Raw genomic sequence first — 20824 nt, 5'->3', positions numbered from 1 at the left:
CAATATTGTGATGGTTTTTGTAACACATAAACATAAATTGGCATACATGTGTAACCCCCATCCTGAGGCCCCCTCCCACCTCGCTCTCTATCCTATCCCTCTGGGTTTTCCCAGAGCACCAGCTTTGGGTGACCATAATTGTTATACATTACAAAGTGATAAGAAAATACAACAGTTCAAATTGAAAGATCTCTTTGTCTTCAAGCCAAAAATCTTCCAATCATTTAATGTCTATTAATGTACTAATTAAGCAAACTGAGCATTTTGAGATTGAGATCAATTCCTGAGCATCTTTATATTTGTTTCAATCTATTTTTTTGTTTTTTGCCTATAGAACTGCTGTTTCTCATTCTTCTTTCCTGAGTTATTTAGTTAACTTTTATTTCTCTATGAAATGATTATTGTGTACTTTTGCTGTACCATGTATTAGTCTATATTAGCCTTGTCTAACTCAATGAAACTAAGCCATGCCCTGTGGGGCCACCCAAGATAGGTGGGTCATGGTGGAGAGGGCTGACAGAATGTGGTCCACTGGAGAAGGGAATGGCAAACCACTTTAGTATTCTTGCCTTGAGAACCCCCAAAACAGTATGAAAAGGCAAAATGATAGGACACTGAAAGAGGAACTCCCCAGGTCAGTAAGTACACAGTATGCTACTGGAGATCAGTGGAGAAATAACTCCAGAAAGTATGAAGGGATGGAGCCAAAGCAAAAACAACAGCCAGTTGTGGATGTGACTGGTGACAGAAGCAAGGTCCGATGCTGTAAAGAGCAATATTGCATAGGAACCTGAAACGTTAGGTCCATGAATCAAGGCAAATTGGAAGTAGTCAAACAGGAGATGGCAAGAGTGAACACTGACATTCTAGGAATCAGTGAACTAAAATGGACTGGAAAGGGTGAATTTAACTCAGATGACCATTATATCTACTACTGCGGGCAGGAATCCCTTAGAGGAAATGGAGTAACCATCATGGTCAACAAAAGAGTCTGAAATGCAGAGCCAGACATCCTGGAATGTAAAGTCAAGAGGGCCTTAGAAAGCAACACTACGAACAAAGCTAGTGGAGGTGATGGAATTCCAGTTGAGCTCTTTCAAACCCTGAAAGATGATGCTGTGAAAGTGCTGCACTCAATATGCCAGCAAATTTGGAAAACTCAGCAGTGGCCACAGGACTGGAAAAGGGCAGTTTTCATTCCAGTCCCAAAGAAAGGCAATGCCAAAGAATGCTCAAACTACCGCACAACTGCACTCATCTCACATGCTAGAAAAGTAATGCTCAAAATTCTCCAAGCCAGGCTTCAGCAATATGTGAACCGTGAACTTCCTGATGTTCAAGATGGTTTTAGAAAAGGCAGAGGAACCAGAGATCAAATTGCCAGCATCCGCTGGATCATGGAAAAAGCAAGAGAGTTCCAGAAAAACATCTATTTCTGCTTTATTGATGATGCCAAAGCCTTTGACTGTGTGGGTCACAATAAACTGTGGAAAATTCTGAAAGAGATGGGAATACCAGACCACCTGACCTGCCTCTTGAGAAACCTATATGCAGGTCAGGAAACAACAGTTAGAACTGGACATGGAACAACAGACTGGTTCCAAATAGGAAAAGGAGTACGTCAAGGCTGTATATTGTCACCCTGCTTAGTTAACTTACATGCAGAGTACATCATGAGAAACACTGGGCTGGAAGAAGCACAAGCTGGAATCAAGATTGCCGAGAGAAATATCAATAACCTCAGATATGCAGATGACACCACCCTTATGGCAGAAAGTGAAGAGAAGCTAAATAGCCTCTTGATGAAAGTGAAAGAAGAGATGAAAAAGTTGGCTTAAAGCTCAACATTCAGAAAACGAAGATCATGGCCTCTGGTCCCATCACTTCATGGGAAATAGACGGGGAAACAGTGGAAACAGTGTAAGACTTTATTCTGGGGGGCTCCAAAATCATTGCAGATGGTGATTGCGGCCATGAAATTAAAAGATGCTTATTCCTTGGAAGGAAAGTTATGACCAACCTAGATAGCATATTCAAAAGCAGAGACATTACTTTGCCAACAAAGGTCCATCTGGTCAAGGCTAGATTTTTCCAGTAGTCATGTATGGATGTGAGAGTTGGACTGTGAAGAAAGCTGAGCACCAAAGAACTGATGCTTTTGAACTGTGGTGTTGGAGAAGACTCTTGAGAGTCCCTTGGACTGCAAGGAGACCCAACCAGTCCATTCTAAAGAGGTCAGTCCTGGATGTTCTTTGGAAGGAATGATGCTAAAGCTGAAACTCCAGAACTTAGTATTTTGGCCACCTCATGTGAAGAGTTGACTCATTGGAAAAGACTTTGATGCTGGGAGGGACTGGGGGCAGGGAGGAGAAGTGGACAACAGAGGATGAGAGGGCTGGATGGCATCACTGACTCCATGGACATGAGTTTGAGTGAACTCTAGGAGTTGGTGATGGACAGGGAGGCATGGTGTGCTGCGATTCATGGGTTGCAAAGAGTCGGACACAATTGAGCAACTGAACTGAACTGAACTGAAGCTCAATAAAGAGAAAAGAGAATATACATACATGCACATGTGTATATATATGTATATATATATGTATACGTACACATATATATGAACATAGTCTAGATTCTGTCACTAGAAATTCAAATATTACATAAGCATGAAGTCATTCTAATGACTGGACAAAAGCAACTATTTCATTAAAACTAAACGGATTCAAGAAAAATTCTCATTTTATAAATGAATTTAGACTTTTCAAATATAATTCTATTACATTTTCTCTCATTTTACAAACAATATGTTACCCATAATATTTATTGAACCTAAACAGAGTACCACATGCTGTGTTTGGTATACAACACAAGTTGGTTGTTTACTTATATATTTATTGCCAATTATAAAACACAAACTAAAAGAACAATGGAATAACCTATATCTTTTCCATAAGAAGTGTGTTCCTTAGAGTATGTTCCTCACTTCCTAGAAGTGCTGAATTTCAGTTTCACCCCAGACCTACTGAGATCTCAGCAGCATTTTTATCGAGATCTTCTGATGGTTCTGATGCTCAGATAAAATTTGAGAATCATCGAACTAGATGATGAAGCACCAAGACCTGGATAAAGATATACTTAGACTCAGTAAAAGCTGTAGAAAGGACAGTTACAGATGACTGGAATATGTGGAAATAGAAGGAATTCCCCCAGAGTCTGGGGGAAGATGAAGAGTTTGAGAAATGAGCCAGATGTGGGGACACTAAAGAAAGTGAGATATCATTAAGTAAGTGATTCTAGAATCTAACCTGTTTTCATAATTTTTGTTCTATACTTTGAGGTAAGGAGATGTACCATGTACTCCTCAGTTAATTGAAAACATCATTCCCATAGCTGTTTGTAGGTTGGTCTTAAAGGCAAGGGTCTCTGTTTATTAAGGTATCTCATAGTGTCTGCACATAGTTGGTGCTCAATAAATGTTTGTATAATGAAGGAGGAGTCTTATAGTTTACTGAAAAGAGCATGCTTGTGAATCAGATGAACTAGATTCAAATGTAACTCCCACCTGATAACCCTCTGCCCGCTGCACCTTTGGCAAGTTACATAATCTTAATAGATATTAGTTTTCTCACTTGTAAAGTAGAGACTGTTCAAAGTGTGGTTAAAGAATACTAATTATAAATATGTGTCAGTATTAATAATGATGCTCCATTTCCTCCAGCCTTTCACTTAACTTCCCTTGTGAAATTGAGTCAAGAAAATTGAATTAGATGTTGCTTAAAAATTGCATTTGACTGCAACTAAAATTTATAATAATCCAGTTATCACCAAGAATTGCATATTTAAAATGGGCAAGATTTAACAAATAAAATATACCTTAGTGAAGTTATTAAAGCAAAGAAAAACTACTAGTATTATGTATGGAATGTCTGTTGGTCATAGTGGATAATATTTGGTGAGATTAATCCTTTCTGGCTTCCCAAGTGGCTCAGTGGTAAAGAATCCACCTGCCAATGCAGGAGACCCAGGTTTGATCCCTGGGTTGTGAAGATCCCCTGAAGAAGGAAATGGCAACCCACTCCAGTATTCTTGCCTGGGAAACCCCACGGACAGGGAATCGTGGTGGGCTACAGTCCATGGGGTCACAAAAAATCAGACACAATGACCAACAGCAACAACCCTTTCTATTGCTTATTAATCAAAAGGAAATAAAAAGTGCTATAGTATAGAAGAATTTTCTTTTTAGAGAAAAAAGAAAATAACTAGTTCTTTCTTTTTAGCTTTGGCTCCAACTTTTGAAATGAATCCTATGAAGAAAAAGATCCTTGCTGCTAAAGGAGGACGGGTTATAATTGAATGCAAACCTAAAGCTGCACCCAAACCGAAATTTTTATGGAGTAAAGGCACAGAGCGGCTTGTCAACAGCAGCAGGTTAGTCCAGAATGCAGTGCAGCATTTAGAAAAGTTTACTTTGTAAAGAACCTGTTTTCACATTCATAATGTAGATATTTTTGTTCTAACTTTTCTTCACAGATGATATCACAGTTCTAAGTTAAATTGAAATACTTACCCATCACTGTCCCTATCTATTATAAACATTTATATATTTATATTTTTATATACCTAAAGCCTGGAAAGGTTTAAGTAACCTTCTGAAAATATGTCAAATGATCTCTAAGCTAGAACTTTGAACTTGTGCCATGTTGATATGAAATGAACGTATTTCTCTTGTTAGGACAATTGCAGGTATGACTGTGTATATGACAGAAATGGAGTGGGAAGGGGTATGCAGGGACAGCAGCTGTTTCCCAGAACACATGAACTTTTATAGTTAATATGTTTGACTAAGAGTTATTAAGACTAACAGAATGATACCTGAAGAATTAATGTTAAAGGACAAGTCAATTTGTGCAATAAAGCATTGAAACTTCAGCAGTCAGACAACGAATGATACAGACCGTAATCAAAAGGTAGTTCCATTCTCAGGTATTCACTACTACAACAGCCTGGGCCATGGCGTTCCCAATTGGCTGCATCATTAGCTCTCTCTCCTTATTGAAAAAAATCTTGCTCTGATTCCTATGAGGACTCATGTCATAGGCATCTGCAACCATGGATTTCTCAGAACCATGCTTCATGGATTATACTGAGATAATTTTGGCAACAAGTGACTAATTTATTAAAGACCGCGTGGTTCCTGGCTTCTGTGACTGTTTATGTATATCATATTTTCTGAAAATAAGACATATTTCACTTGTATATGAAATCTAAAATATGACACAAGTGAACTTATTTATAAAACAGAAACAGACTCACAGACAGAGAAGAGACTTGTTGCCAAGGAGGAGGACGTGGGAGGAGGGATGGGTTGGGAGTTTAGGATTAGTAGGTGCAAACTATTATATACAGACTGGATAAACAACAAGGTCCTACTGTAAAGCACGGAATTGTCAATATCCTGTAATAAACCATATGGAAAACAATTTTAAGGTTTATAAAATAAAGTAAAAATCCAGGGATAGATAATCCAATAATGACCCTAAGTGCAAACATTATATAATAAAGTTATCTAATAATATATAAAGTATTAATATATGTAATATAAATCATGTATGATATATCATAATATATGTGATATTAATGTCATATGAATTAGATGTAAAAATTATAAGAAATGAGTTTTTGGTCTCCTGGCTCTAAGGAAGAGGCAGACAGGCAGAGGAAATAGATTTAAGTTCTGTTAGTATGAAAGATTTAGTTTACATTCATAGAACAATTTCCTAAGTAGTAATTTATACAGAAGCTTTCACTAATGGAGGTTTTAAAATATCTTTGTTTGAAAGTTTCTAAAAATAAAATATGTTTGTATTTCTCCGTAACTGTGGAAATAACAGTCTGTTCTAACTTCTAAGTCTGAAGTTCTGCGGTCACTTTCCTGGAAGATCTGGTCTCATATCTTTCAGGCTTGTGACTAGTCTAAGTCTATCTCACAGTGGCTTAAAAATCATTTTACAGTGGTGTGTAGACAGCCACTGCTTCAGTCAGGCTCCATGTAGTTCATATATTCAAAATCAGGTTGTTTCAGTGCCTCTTCAGTGTCCCGTGTCTCCCTCCTTAAAGTGTCTGGAAAATAGTATTTTTCATTTTGTTTTTTCCTAATGAATGTATACGTTTATCGATATGTTACCTAGCTGGAGACGGGGCTAAAAACAAAGCAGAGAAAAATTCCTGACATCTAATGCAAAGATAGATAAATAGGTAAAACTGAAGTACTTTTCTGACGAAATATGTATTAGGAAGAAAAATTCTGGGAACAGGGATAGCATGAGGAATGTCCGGACAGTAGCAGAGCCATGTGTTCCTGTGTGCATGTCGTAATATCTAGAGTTGTCAGGCAAAGCTTTACTGAAGGTGCCACTGTGGAAAACCCCGAAGAATGTAGGAAACGAACTGTATTCCTACTAACTAATTTCATACTAACGAAATTGTATTGCGCCTGAAAGGACAATCTGAGGACTGTGGCCCTTACTCTGCATGAGGTGGAAAAGTCACTGGAGGGTCCTGAGCTGTAGAGTGACACCAGTGAGCCAGAGAGTGATGTGATATTAGTTATATGACATACATCTTCATGTCTGGCTGACATGTGGGAAAGGAGACTGTGGGGAGACAAGGATGGCAGCAGGAAGGTAGGATGATAGTCCAAGAAAAAGACGAAGATCGCTTTCCAAAACGATTTGATGTTGGGAAAGAATGTTCTAAACAAAGGCAGAATGTTTCATCTTTTAAAAGTCTCTGTCAAGCAATTTATATAAAATGTTAATGATACAAAGACGTTAGTGTTTTTAATCTAATACATAGAATAATAACATTTCATTAAATTAATTTTCTGAAGTTATGTATTTTTTTCATTTCATAGAGTACTCATTTGGGAAGATGGCAGCTTGGAAATCAATAACATTACAAGGAGCGATGGAGGTGTCTATACATGCTTTGTGGAAAATAATAAAGGGAAAGCTAATAGCACTGGGACTCTTGTTATCACAGGTAAGACAACATTTGATTAATTTTACATTTTTTTAAAGTTTAACAATGCTTAGTTTCTAATGTGCCATAAGACATGTGATTCTGTACTAAGCTTATAAGACAATTCATGTCTCGATGCTTCCATTTCAAAAGCCTTCTGGGCAAATCTCTTGCTTTGTGAAACTGTTCCTGGAATTTGATTAGTAGACATCTTACACCTTTGCCCAGGGAACTCAATTATATTGATTTCTATTTTGTAATATACTGGATAATATGGTGTCTCCTAATTTTTTTAAAATGTGCTTTACTCCTTTATTTAAAAATATTTAGATCCCACACGAATTATATTGGCCCCGATTAACGCTGATATCACTGTTGGAGAAAATGCCACCATGCAGTGTGCCGCTTCCTTTGATCCTGCCCTGGATCTGACATTTGTTTGGTCCTTCAATGGTTATGTGATCGACTTTAACAAAGAGAACATTCATTACCAGCGGAATTTTATGGTACGTGTTTTATTTAAGGCATGTCCTTATTTTCATCTTATTAACATTCTGACAACCCCCATGTGTCTGCATTGGAATTTTTATTGCTAAATCATATTCCTGAGACTGAAAAGCAGGCAATATTTTTTTCATGGGCCTCCTTGAATTAATCATAGTATTAAGCCTTTCTAAAAATTATTAGCCCTGAGGATTTTGGTAGTGAGCCACTAGGGAAGCCGAACAATACTGGAGTGGGTAGCCTATCTCTTCTTCAGTGGATCTTCCTGACCCAGGAATAGAATCATGGTCTCCTGCATTGCAGGTGGATTCTTTACCAGCTGACTACCAGGAAAGCCCTCATTATGTCCATTTTCTCTTTATTGTAATACAATTTTTATATTAATGTGCACTCTACCTCATTATATCTATACTTTAGGTTCTAAGTGACTTCATTTCAAATGAGGTAAGAGCAAAGAACTTATCTTTTGCTATAATGATGATTTTAAGTCATTTATTTGTTTTTCATTGAGGGTAAGAAATAGACAAAATATATACATGGAAAGCTCAACATTCAGAAAACTAAGATCATGGCATCTGGTCCCATCACTTCATGGGAAATAGATGGGGAAACAGTGGAAACAGACTTTATTTTGGAGGGCTCCAAAATCACTGCAGATGGTGATTGCAGCCATGAAATTAAAAGACGCTTACTCCTTGGAAGCAAAGTTATGACCAACCTAGATAGCATATTGAAAAGCTGAGACATTACTTTGCCAACAAAAGTTCATCTAGTCAAGGCTATGGTTTTTCCAGTGGTCATGTATGGATGTGAGAGTTGGACTGTGAAGAAAGCTGAGCACCAAAGAACTGATGCTTTTGAACTGTGGTGTTGGAGAAGACTCTTGAGAGTCCCTTGGACTGCAAGGAGATCCAACCAGTCCATTCTGAAGGAAATCAGTCCTGGGTGTTCTTTGGAAGGAATGATGCTCCAGTACTTTGGCCACCTCATGCAAAGAGTTGACTGATTGAAAAAGACCCTGATGCTGGGAAAGATTGAGGGCAGGAGGAGAAGGGGATGACAGAGGATGAGATGGCTGGATGGACATGAGTTTGTATAAACTCTGTGAGTTGGTGATGGACAGGGAGGCCTGGCGTGCTGTGATTCATGGGGTTGCAGAGTCGGTCACGACAGGGACTGAACTGAAAATACATGGAAAGGTTTGGAGAAGTAGTTCATGTGATTTTTTAAAGGTCTAAATGGCTGTATTTTAAGAATAGGAAGCATGGTGATGTCACTGTATAGAAATAAAGAAAATAGAGGAAAAGGAGGAGGAGGTAATGCAGGAATAACAACTTCCGTAGGAACACCCTTGGTTGCACTGATAAGGCTCCTTAAGTTGTGATGAATTTAAAGTGCAAATTGGTCTCTGCTCCTGTAAGTCTGTTCTCTAGGAAGGCAATCCTTTAGGAGACTGAAGATCTATCTAGATCATATGCTTAGGTAAGAAACTAAGTTACTTCTTTTAGAAGTCAATTATAGTAAGTTTGAATTAACTCAGTATAGTATTTAAGATTTTTTAAGTGCTATGAAATCTGAAGCTTGATACATACCTATCATAATATACTTTCAAATTGTCTGCTGCTGCTGCTGCCATGTCGCTTCAGTCGGGTCCAACTCTGTGCGACCCCATAGGCAGCAGCCCACCAGGCTTCCCTGTCCTTGGGATACTCCAGGCAAGAATACTGAAGTGGGTTGCCATTTCCCTCTCCAATGCATACACACATGCTAAGTCACATCAGTCATGTCCGACTCCTTGTGACCCCATAGATGGCAGCTCACCAGGCTCCTCTGTCAAGATTCTCTAGGCAAGAATACTGGAGTGGGTTGCCATTTCCTCCTACATTCAAATTGTTTAACTATCCTTTAAAAATTCATCTAGAGCATCACACTTTAAAAAGCCAAAACAAGCATTCAGTCAGGTGGAGATTGATTTTACCAGGCTGGAAAGACTTATACTTAATTCTTTATTAGATAGATGCATAAAACAATTATCAACACAGTGTCAATATTTATGCCTTCCATATGTCCACTGTAATTCCAGTTTCTTTCTTTCTAATCTAACAGATCTAGGTACAACTGTGCATATACAGAGAATCTACTCTCTTTCAGTTTCTGAACCAAATTTACACTTTAAAACTAAACAACTGGGAATTATAGAAGACAATTTTAACAGAACATATCATACTTTTTTCCTTATATGTCTATTTTGAAGTGCTTAATCATAAGCATGCCCAACATTAGTAAATTTAGTACCATTGTCTTCGATAATTTCTTCACATTGTGTTTTGTTTTGCAAGAAAAGTAAATGCCACTCAGTTTTCATTCATTTGAAGAAAAAAATAAACAAAATAGAGGTTGTTTTTTTTTTAAAGTAGACTTTTGAATTTTAGTTCCTTGGTGTTATATACTGAATAATGTCTAAAATGCAGCAAGTATAATTTATATAAGTACTTACTTTTAGCTGCAGTGGAGTCTATAAAAATAAATTGGCAGTTATAAATTGCCCAAATTAAGCTGAAACTTCATATGTTGAGCCTCTATTTTCTTTAAAATAATAGTGTCTTTTTGTTGACTGATTCAAATAAACATTTCAAAAGAAAGAAATTAGAGGAAGAAGAAAGGAAGGAAGGGAGAGAAGGTGAGAGGAAGGAAAGAAGAGAAAGAGAAGTTGGGGTAGGGGAGAGGAAAAAAGAAAAGAGGGTCATAAAGAAATAACTGAAATACTAATTAAGAAATTAAAATTAAATTGGCTGATAATGATGTAAAAGTTGGCTTAAAGCTCAACATTCAGAAAACTAAGATCATGGAATCTGGTCCTGTCACTTCACGCAAATAGATGGAGAAACAGTGGAAACGCTGGCAAACTTTATTTGGTGAGGGGCTCCAAAATCACTCAGATGGTTAATGTAGCCATGAAATTAAAAAAATGCTTACTCCTTGGAAGAAAAGTTATGACCAACCTAGATAGCATATTAAAAAGCAGAGACATCACTTTGCCAACAAAGGTCCGTCTAGTTAAGGCTATGGGTTTTCCAGGAGTCAGGCATGGATGTAAGTGTTGGACTTTCAGAAAGCTGATCACTGAAGAATTGATACATTTGAACTGTTGTGTTGGAGAAGACTTTTGAGAGTCCCTTGGACTGCAAGGAGATCCAACCAGTCTGTCGTAAAGGAGATCAGTCCTGAGTGTTCATTGGAAGGACTGATGTTGAAGCTGAAACTCCAATACTTTGGCCACCTGATGCGAAGAGCTGACTCATTGGAAAAGACCCTGATGCTGGGAAAGATTAAAGGCGGGAGGAGAAGGAGAGGAAAGAGGATGAGATGGTTAGATGGCATCACCAACAATTGACATGAGTTTGAGTAAACTGCAGGAATTGGTGATGGACAGGGAGGCCTGGCATGGTGCAGTCCATGGGGTCGCAAAGAGTCAGACAGGACTGAGTGACTGAACTGAACTCAACTGAATGATATAAAGGTCTTTGATCATCATTCATTCACTGTACTCCTTCCTTCTGGATGTTAACCACAGATGTTCATACTTTCCCCTCAGAGAAGCCAGAGCAGACCCTAACTGCAGGCCAGTGCTCTGGCCTCAGGGACTTAGTTTCAGCCTCATTTCACCCAATAAGGAGTATAATAATAATCAGTGGCAGAAAACATACTCACTGGCTAAATATGCAAATTCAGTTCAGTTCAGTTCAGTTGCTCAGTCATGTCCGACTCTTTGTGACCCCATGGACTGCAGCAGGCCAGGACTCACTTCAGTTCAGTTCATCACTCAGTCCTGTCCAACTCTTGGCGACCCCATGAACTGCAGCACGCCAGACCTCCCTGTCCATCACCAACTGCCGGAGTACACCCAAACCCACGTTCATTGAGTCGGTGAGCATATTGGGCACCTACTGACCTGCGGACTTCATCCTTCAGTGTCCTATCTTTTTGCCTTTTCATACTGTTCATAGGGTTCTCAAGGCAAGAATACTGAAGTGGTCCATCACCAATTCCCGGAGTTTACAAACTGATATCCATTGAGTCAGTGATGCCATCCAACCTTCTCATCCTCTGTCCTCCCCTTCTCCTCCCGCCTTCAATCTTTCCCAGCATCAGGATCTTTTCAAATGAGTCAGCTCTTCGCATCAGGTGGCCAAAGTATTGGAGTTTCAGCTTCAACATCAGTCCTTCCAATGAACACTCAGGACTGATTTTCTTTAGGATGGACCGGTTGGATCTCCTTGCAGTCCAAGGGACTCTCAAAAGTCTTCTCCAATACCACAGTTGAAAATCATCAATTCTTCGGTGCTCAGCTTTCTAAAAGTCCAACTCTCACATCCATACATGACTTCTGGAAAAACCATAGCCTTAACTAGACAGACCTTTGTTGGCAAAGTAATGTCTCTGCTTTTTAATATGCTGTCTAGGTTGGTCATCACTTTTCTTCCCAGGAGTAAAAGCAAAGGCACACTTTTAGCACTTTGTAGATAGTCAAGTCAATTTAATTCTGTAAATAATTTTAAAAACCAGAAAAGAAATGTATTTTAAAATAAATTGTTAAACTTAACTCAGTCTTTTGAACCTAAAAAAGACCAGTAACACTTTCCCTTGCATCTTCCTTCTTTTTCAAAGCAGTTTCAAAGTCATACTTCACTGTTAAATGTTTCTGATCCACATTTTGTAAGAGAGTCCCAATAGTATCAATTGCTTCTGAGGTTACTAATAGATCACTCTCAGAAGAAGAGGCTCTTCCAATCTAAAACTCAGTTAATGAACACATAATAGTGATGGCAGGTATGGGGAAAGCAAATGTGAGGAAAGGATCACAGCTGCCTGGATTTGTCTATTATTCAAGTTGCACTATTAAATATATCAATATATAATGTTGGAGATTTTAAAATCATGTTTTTATATTTCACTTAATTCTGGCAACATTTTAATTATTAAATATCATGTAGTCACTCAAAAATATAATATTGAACCCATACTATGGCAGAAACAGTGATACGCACTAGGGTAAAGAAAACTCTGAATAAGACAAATGCAGGCACTATTGAGATCTATTTTGACGGGGCTTTTTCTGTAAACCTACATCACTGGAAATGCCTTGAGGAGTAACTATGTAGTTTCCTTTACTTACAGAAATACCTGTTAGACCGTAACATTTTGAAGTGTATCCATATTCCATTGGAGGTCAAAGAAGCCCAACTAAAGAATTGTGGACTGACTGACATGTCAACTGTGGGTTCAGCAAAAATTGTTTTTTAAAAGGCGATCATCAAGATTATGACTCAGACATTGGAGTAGCTAAGTAACTATGCAAGGACTCAGAACATGTGAAATTCCTAAAAAATTTATTGACAGATAATTTTGCCTATATTACATTACACATAATAAAAGAAAGCCCTTTATATTTTTTGTAGGAAAAAAACCCACAAATACAAGCACTGATCTAAAATCATAGCTACCCTATGAGTTTAAAATTCAAATTTAAATAATTTGGAAAAAAATGATGTGGTAGTTTTCACAGTTAACAAAACTATCATCATATTTAAATCATTTACATTGCTAAAAATTAATAAAAACTCTAATTCATGAAGAATATAGACATCAAAATTTAAACTTGCAATTTTAAGAATTTGTTTAGTTTGATTTCAGAAATATATTATATTCAATAATCAAGCATTCTTGATTTTAGCTTGCTATCCTTGATCTTGCCACTATGTGGCAACCTTACATAAGGTTTTAAATTTCACAACATGGACTCTGGAACTTGAAGTTTTTTCAAACTAAACAAATATATTTCCTTAGATCGAAGACGTATGATTTAATTTTTTTCTTTCTACTTCTTCAAATTATATTCATATAATTATCAAGGGAAAAGAAACTATAATTTTGAAGATGTGCATTTCCTTTAAGAATTTATAGTGATCTATAAAATTTAAATACATAAATAACATTTCTATTACATTTATAATCTTGCTTTATGTAAAACTCTTTTGAATTAGTTAATTTTTAAATGGAGCTATTAATTTTAAAGCTGTAAGTAAAGAGTAATGATTATAGAAAAAGACTTAAAAGTTAACTATATAATTTACCTGTCATGTTATTTATCTTGTAACTATTCAAATAAATATTCACTGAGTATTGTATGGCTATGTAATCAGGGTCAGTAAATGTTTCATTTGAACTTGAATTTATGCATTGATGTTAAGTATTCTTATATTTATACATATATATGAATTACAAATGTCATAACTTTGGAACTTTGATACAATAAGCTTATAATTAGTTTATCTGGCATTCTTTCATTCTGTTAAAATTGTATGGCAAATACATAAATTTTTCAAGTCCAAATATAAAATGATTTTTATTTTGATTTTCCAATCTAGTAGCTACCTCTCCTTTAGAGTAAATAAAAAAGTAGCGTGATTTTACTTACTAATTTAATTTTTAACCCCTTTTGTTCTAGAAAAGACCTGAGACACTTTACCAAAAAATATATATTTATAACATATCATTTTTTGTCTCTCCCATGGTGATACCTGATATGCAGTTTTTTTTTTTTTTTCAAGAATTTTTGACATCTACTTTGAGTCATTTTCTATCAACTATTCGTCAATTCTCCCTGTCAGAGCCACTATCTAAGTTTAAGTTTCTTTAACTTTCTAATTCTGGTATTGCCACTGAAATAACTTAGCTCTTTTTCTAATTAAAAATAAAAGTTAAAATTATAATTCAGGTAGAAGATTTTATATACCTGTTTTGAATTCATAAATATCATATAAATTGTTCAGAGACTTTGCCATAACTGGAGCTCTAGGCTCTATGTTTTTTCATTTCTTATTCTGTGACTCTGAGTCAGTGATTAATTCTCCCTAAGTTTCATATTTCCCCCTTGGTAAAATTTTATAATTCACCTACTTCATTAGTTACTTCATTTGGTTTGCAACATGGATTACTTCATAGTATTTTTGTGAGAATTCAATGAGAGAATGCCTATAAAGTGCTTGGCACAAGATCTGGCAAACTGCAAGTGGTTTATTACTAATACTTTTATAGTAGAGCAATCATTCTTCATTGAAAATTCCAGAAGATTTTGCCAGATAGTCTTGTCTGGTTACAGATCCCATTTTTCATGATTTATATTTTGCACTGCTTGCTTTGCTGAATACCTAGTCTGAGACAAAAGATTCTAGGTATTTCCTTGCTGAGAACAATGGAGAGATGATAAATAGTCAACATTTTATTGAGTTTGGCAAGCGTTGGGCCTAATGTTTTTCTTGTATTTCTCAGTCGATCTTCATATTTTCTATGGAGCATATATTACTGTGATTGTCTCAATTTCCAAGATGAGGAAACAGCATTTGAAAGGTTAAGTAGCTTATCCAAAGTCATATAACTTGCTGGTGGTAGAGGGTTTGAAACCAAGATGGTTTGATTGCAGACCCTGTGGTCCTCCCCACTTCAGTTTCCAATCCATTGGCGGTACTCATGTCTATATCTATTTAAATAATCTCCCTTCCCATTATTTGCAACACTATTAGACAACAGTTGAACAGCAGTTCTACTCCTAACTTACTCTATATCTTGTTTAATGAACTTTGTAAAAATTTCATTCACTTTTGGTTGTGTTGGGTCTTTGATGTGTGCAGGCTTTCCTCTAGTTCAGGTGGTGGGGTGGTGGGGCTACTCTTCATTGCGATGCCTGCACTTCTCATTGCAGTGGCTTCTGTAGTTGTGAAGCACAGGATTTAGGCATAGTGACTTCAGTAGCTGTGGCTTGGGGGCTCTAGAGTATGTGCTCAGCAACTGTTTATTTGCTCCATGGCATAATGGAATCTTCCCAGACCAGATCAAACACGTGTCCCCTGCAATGGCAGGCAGATTCTTATCCACTGTAATAACAGAGACGTCTTAATGAAATTTTTATGTTCACTCAAAATTATCCAAATTATCTTATTCTCCCTACAATTTTAGCAAACGTTTTGTACATAGTAAGTCAAGTCTACAGAGTTTCCGGTGGTTCTTAATGATCTCCTTTAGCAAGATAGGTTATATGTGTGTTTGCAGGTATGTGGCAACGCATTTGTTCTGACTGCATAGACAACATTCAAAAAAGGCAGATATTTTTTTACCCTAAGGCTAAAAGGAAATATTAATTCTACTGAAAAATGTGTTTAAATTTGAAACACGTATATCTCATACTAGAAAGTATTATGAATTTGAACAGATATTTTGCTTCTGTGTGTATGAAAAGAGAGTAACAATAATAAAAAGGAAGTCATTATTTTTCTTTTAATTTCATTGGTTCTCTGTCATTGTCAAGCAAGAAGGTAATCATTGTCCAGAGTAATGAGGCAATAAATATCTGTGGAAAAAGAGCATTAGGCCACAATCCAGGCAAATAAATCAAATTAGACCTGAAGAAACAGAGCAGAAAGACCAAGCAGGCACAGTGAGATGATGTGAGCTCTAAAATGATGGTTCTAAACCAGGAACAACTTTTCTCCCCAGGGAAATTTAGTCATATTTGGGGACATTTTTGGTTGTCACAGCTGAGGGGAGGTGGTGTAGTATTGGCACCTGTCTAGCATGGGTGCTGCTAAACGTCCCATAATGATGAGGACAATCCACAACAGAAAATTATCTCGACCAGACTGTCGATTGGGTCAAAGTTGAGAAATGCTGTTCTCAAGGAAGATTAAAAAAAAAAAGACAATCAGAGGACTGAAAAGTCTTAAGCATGGTATGTTGGAAACAAGGAGAAGTTATATTATTTTGAACAGATGACAGTGCTGAAGACAAAGGAATGATGAGATATATAAAGATACATGAATCATCTTTCAAAATATATTGAATGTATTTTGTGATTTTAAGACTCTGAAATTCTGATGAATGGTGGCAGAAAGAGATATGTAAAAATTCCTCTGACATAGTTCTATGACCTACAAACAATTTAAAGTGTCAGTTACCTCTGCCCAAATTGTTTCTCTACTAACATTAATTAATTGGAAAAGAGAATTCTATCATACCTCATCTTGTATGAATTTTCTCAAACTCCCTTTTGCTATTGTAAAAAGTCTACCTGTACCATGTTTTACATTTTGCCATTTTCCCCCAGTAAACATGGAGGGAGGTAGGTTCCTATGCTCACTAGATGTATCTATACTTAGGTTGGCTTTTTCTGTATCATCACACTTCCAGGGTAGAGATCATGCCAACTAAAGTTATTCTCTAACAGAGAGTTCCACAGTCTAGTCTTTAGGAAGCATTTGTTGAAGATCATGCTCAGTTCAGTTCATTCACTCAGTCGTGTCCAACTCTTTGCAACCCCTTGGACTGCAACATGCCTGGCTTCCCTGTCCATCACCAACTCCTGGAACTTAATCTCACATCCATTGAGTTGATGATGCCATCCAACCATCTCATCCTCTGTTGTCCCCTTCTCCTCCTGCCTTCAATCTTTCCCAGTATCAGGGACTTTTCTAATGAGTCATTTTTTCGGATCAGGTGGCCAAAGTATTGGAGCTTCAGCTTAAGCATCAGTCATTCCAATGAATATTCAAGACTGATTTCCTTTAGGATTGACTGGTTTGATCTCCTTGCAGTCCAAAGGACTCTAGAGTCTTCTCTAACACCACAGTTCAAAAGCATCAATTCTTCTGCACTCAGCTTTCTCATATCCATACATAACTACTGGAAAAACCATAGCTTTGACTAGATGGACCTTTGTTGGCAAAGTAATAAATAGAACTAAGCATATATGGCTGGAAGTCTTTATTCTTCAGAAATGCATTGGCTTGAAAAAATTTCCAAAAATTCATTCAAAATTAAAGTGTCATTTGTTTTACGTAAAACTCCTTGCATACTTAACTATCACTGGAGTAATTATTCTGGTTCTTTATGCTTGCAAAATATAGTGTGAATATAGAAATACATACATAAAATAAAAGGGAAAATAAGCATAAACTTTTGGTGTCTTAGGAATTTTATTTTATAATTTCATGTTGTTGATTTTGATGTTTTATTTATTATATCACACTAGAAATATATTATTTTGTCATTAGCTATCATATTCCTGCAAAATAGAACTTTTTTAAAATCTAGTTTTTAAAAACAGAACATTATCTAAAGATCTAGAATTCTGTTGTGGTTTTGCCCTTGACAAATTATATGACCTTCAGCAAAGCCAGTCACTCTGAGCCTGGAAGTTGGGCCACAGCAGAAATTTTGAAAAACAGCAACAGAAGGCTTTTAGCAGCAGAATTCTTTTCCCAAAGAAAAGTTAAATTTAAATTAAAACTCAAATAAATATCCAAGGTGAAGTTAAAATTACTCTGACTGAAGAAATTGTATGCACAATTTCTGAGAATTTGTTTGTGAGGATTTCACGGTTGTAGGAGCCCAAAGACCTAACTGTAGGGTCTCTCACATCTTCCTATCCAAAAACACATCTTGTTCTGATCCCTTCTTTCTACCAAGCAATCCATGAAGGTTTTGGAACTCTAAGGCTAATGGAAGTCAATTCAAAAACCACAAAAATTAAGCAATGTTCCAGGTTTTCTTTCAACTCTAAAATATGGGTGCTAAACCTACGGCTTTCATGGCTTTTCCATCATTTAAAATGCCTAGTAGACATCTCCTTCCTTGTGAATTTTAATTTAAAATGATCCAGTTGACCACAATTGAACACTTCAGCCATCAGAATAGCCAAATTTAGAGATAGTCAGTGTTCCACTGATCCTATAAGTACTGAGCAACATCTTAGTAGTTGTCCTACATGATTTCCCTAATATATTTAAGTGTCTATTTGTTATGACAATACTCATTTTCATAAATTTTTTGTAAGCTCTATCTTTTCACATTTTTTTTTAACATTCAAGCAAATTTAGAGCTGATACATTACTTAAAATTACACTAACTTGAATATGTTAATTATGCCATGTGTGAAAATTATTTTGTGATTAAGATAATGGCCTTACTTTTTTGGAGATTCAATTTAATGTTTTAAGAAGTGAATTATAGTATCAGTAATTTATTTTTAAGGGTTCAACACTAGATAGATGCATAACTTGATACATAGATAAAAGCAAATATGGCAAGAAATTTTTAATTGTTGAATCTAATTGATTAGTATATGGGTGGCCATTGTACTATTCTATTCTCTTATGCTTGAGTGTTTAGGTTAAAATTTAAATAAAAAAGAAAATAATAATATGTTGTATTTTTCCTGTTGTGAAAAAAATATCCACTTTTACCTACTAAACTGTGAACCTAAATTCAAATGTTTGATCCATGAGGTACTGCTTTGGCAGCAGCTTAACTTGGTGAAAATAGGTTAACTATTGAGCCTTCTTTGTTGTTGTTGTTGTCTGGTCATTAAGTTGTGTCTGACTCTTTTGTGACTGCACAGACTGTAGCCCACCAGGGCTACATTCTCTTTACATGGGATTTCTCAGGCAAGAATACCAGAATAGGTTGCCATTTCCTTCTCCAGGGGATCTTCCCAACCCAGGGAATGAACTTGGGTCTTCTGCTCGGCAGGTGGAATCTTTACCACTGAGTCGCCTGGGAAGCCTTCTACCAGTAGCTTAAATTAAAATCTCAAATTCCTTATCCATAAAATAGAAAGATTAGCTATATCACCCTGAACATTATACAAAAAATAATAAAATATATTTAAAGTAGCTAGCACATTGCCAAGCATCTAGCCTAGTGTGTGTGTGTCCTCAGTTATGTCTGACTCTTTGTGACCCTATAGACTGTAGACCACCAGGATCCTCTGTCCATGGGAGTGTCCAGGCAAGGATAGTGGAGTGGGTTGTCATTTCCTCCTCCAGGGGAACTTCCTGGCCTGGGGAATGAACCTGAGTTTCCTGCATCTCCCGCATTGGCAGGCAGATTCTTTACCACTAAGCCAAGCATCTAAAGAGCCTTTAATAAATAAGTTAGATCAAATATTAATAGTTCACAGTAGCAATAGCAATGTCAGTAGCAATAGTAGAAGTTGTACTAGCATTCTTAATAGTGGTATTAGTAGCAGCAGAAGTAGTATCCTAGTAACAGCAACAGTGGTGGCAGTAGTAGTGGTTGTAGTAACAGTAGTGTTGTGTCCTCATCTTTAAAATAAAGTTAAGAATAGTACCTCTCTTCCAGGGTGGTGGTTGTAAATGAATTTTCACATGCAAAGTATTTGTATTAGCCTCTGGCACCTGTAAAACCCTTACTAAATATTAGTTGTTGTGCTGATGATGGTGATGTTAAAGTTTGCAGTTGCATCTGATGAATTTGTTACAGTTATCCCTTCTTTAACCTAGCAAGCCAAAAGTAAAAAAGAAAATATTTTCTTAGATATAGCATGTTTCATGCATATTTATTAATTTTCCTTATAGGTTTCTAACATATTCTCTTTAAAGGCTCTGCTTTTGTCCACCCTTCTATGTTTGTCTCTTCATTCTGAACTTCAATATAACAAAAGAAATGTTTCTATAGAGACACTGTGAGTTCTAAGCTTTATTCAGACCTTGTATATACATACCATTTAGCATATTTCTTTGTTCATTATGGTTAATTGAATTTGTTAATACAACTTAGTAATTCAGATTCATTTACACTACAGGAATAATTTTTCAAAGTTAGTTCATGGGAGAGGGGGAAGGAAGGAATGGACATTTATATTTTGAAAGTCTTTTGACTTAAACTTGGGAAATTTCTCAGTGGTAAACCACATATACACTTTGGAACATCCCTGAGCTGTGCTATCACAATTTCCAGTATGTGATTCAACCCTCCTCATATGAAGGGAAGCATTTTGTAATTCAGCCAAGCAGTGGTTTGTAGTGAAAATATAGAGAGCATTTGTATCTAATTTGCGGCTAGAATGTGCTGAGATTCATGATCTTTAGTTGCTTTGTAAGCGTTCTGTCAACCACTGAGAACCTCAACTTCTCCTGAGGTATGGAAAGCCCTAGCATCATTTATAAAAGCTTCAGCAAAGCTTTTGTCCATACACAACTCTATTGGAAGGGATATATTATATTTTTTCTTTGCTTTCCTTTTGAGGTGTTTCAATACCACACCTTCACCAAAAATAGACCAAATGAGAATAAATGTTAAAGTACCTTATTATTGTTTTATGTGAGTAGACCTATCATTAGCTACGTAAGTCCTAATGTTTAAAACAGGGCTGACGTTTAAAATGAGTTTAGCATTAAACTTTTAGAATAGTTTAGTTAAAAGTTTTTAAGGAGTTAATTCTGAA

The 20824-nt window shown here is 36.4% G+C and overlaps 1 protein-coding gene across 1 annotated transcript in view; it reads left to right on the top strand.

Moving 5' to 3' along the window:
- Positions 1 to 20824, top strand: part of CNTN1 (contactin 1) — a 169265-nt gene that overhangs the window by 43014 nt on the left and 105427 nt on the right. Inside the window, exons 11-13 of the mRNA XM_068971443.1 lie at positions 4278 to 4428; positions 6914 to 7041; positions 7351 to 7526. Of these exons, the coding sequence (XP_068827544.1) occupies positions 4278 to 4428; positions 6914 to 7041; positions 7351 to 7526 (455 nt within the window). The remainder of the gene's footprint in view (positions 1 to 4277; positions 4429 to 6913; positions 7042 to 7350; positions 7527 to 20824) is intronic.

Source organism: Capricornis sumatraensis, chromosome 4, assembly GCF_032405125.1.
Source record: "Capricornis sumatraensis isolate serow.1 chromosome 4, serow.2, whole genome shotgun sequence".
NCBI classification, from domain to species: Eukaryota; Metazoa; Chordata; class Mammalia; order Artiodactyla; family Bovidae; genus Capricornis; species Capricornis sumatraensis.
The sequence above is the reverse complement of the archived record's forward strand: the minus strand, read 5'-3'. Positions and strand labels throughout refer to the sequence as shown.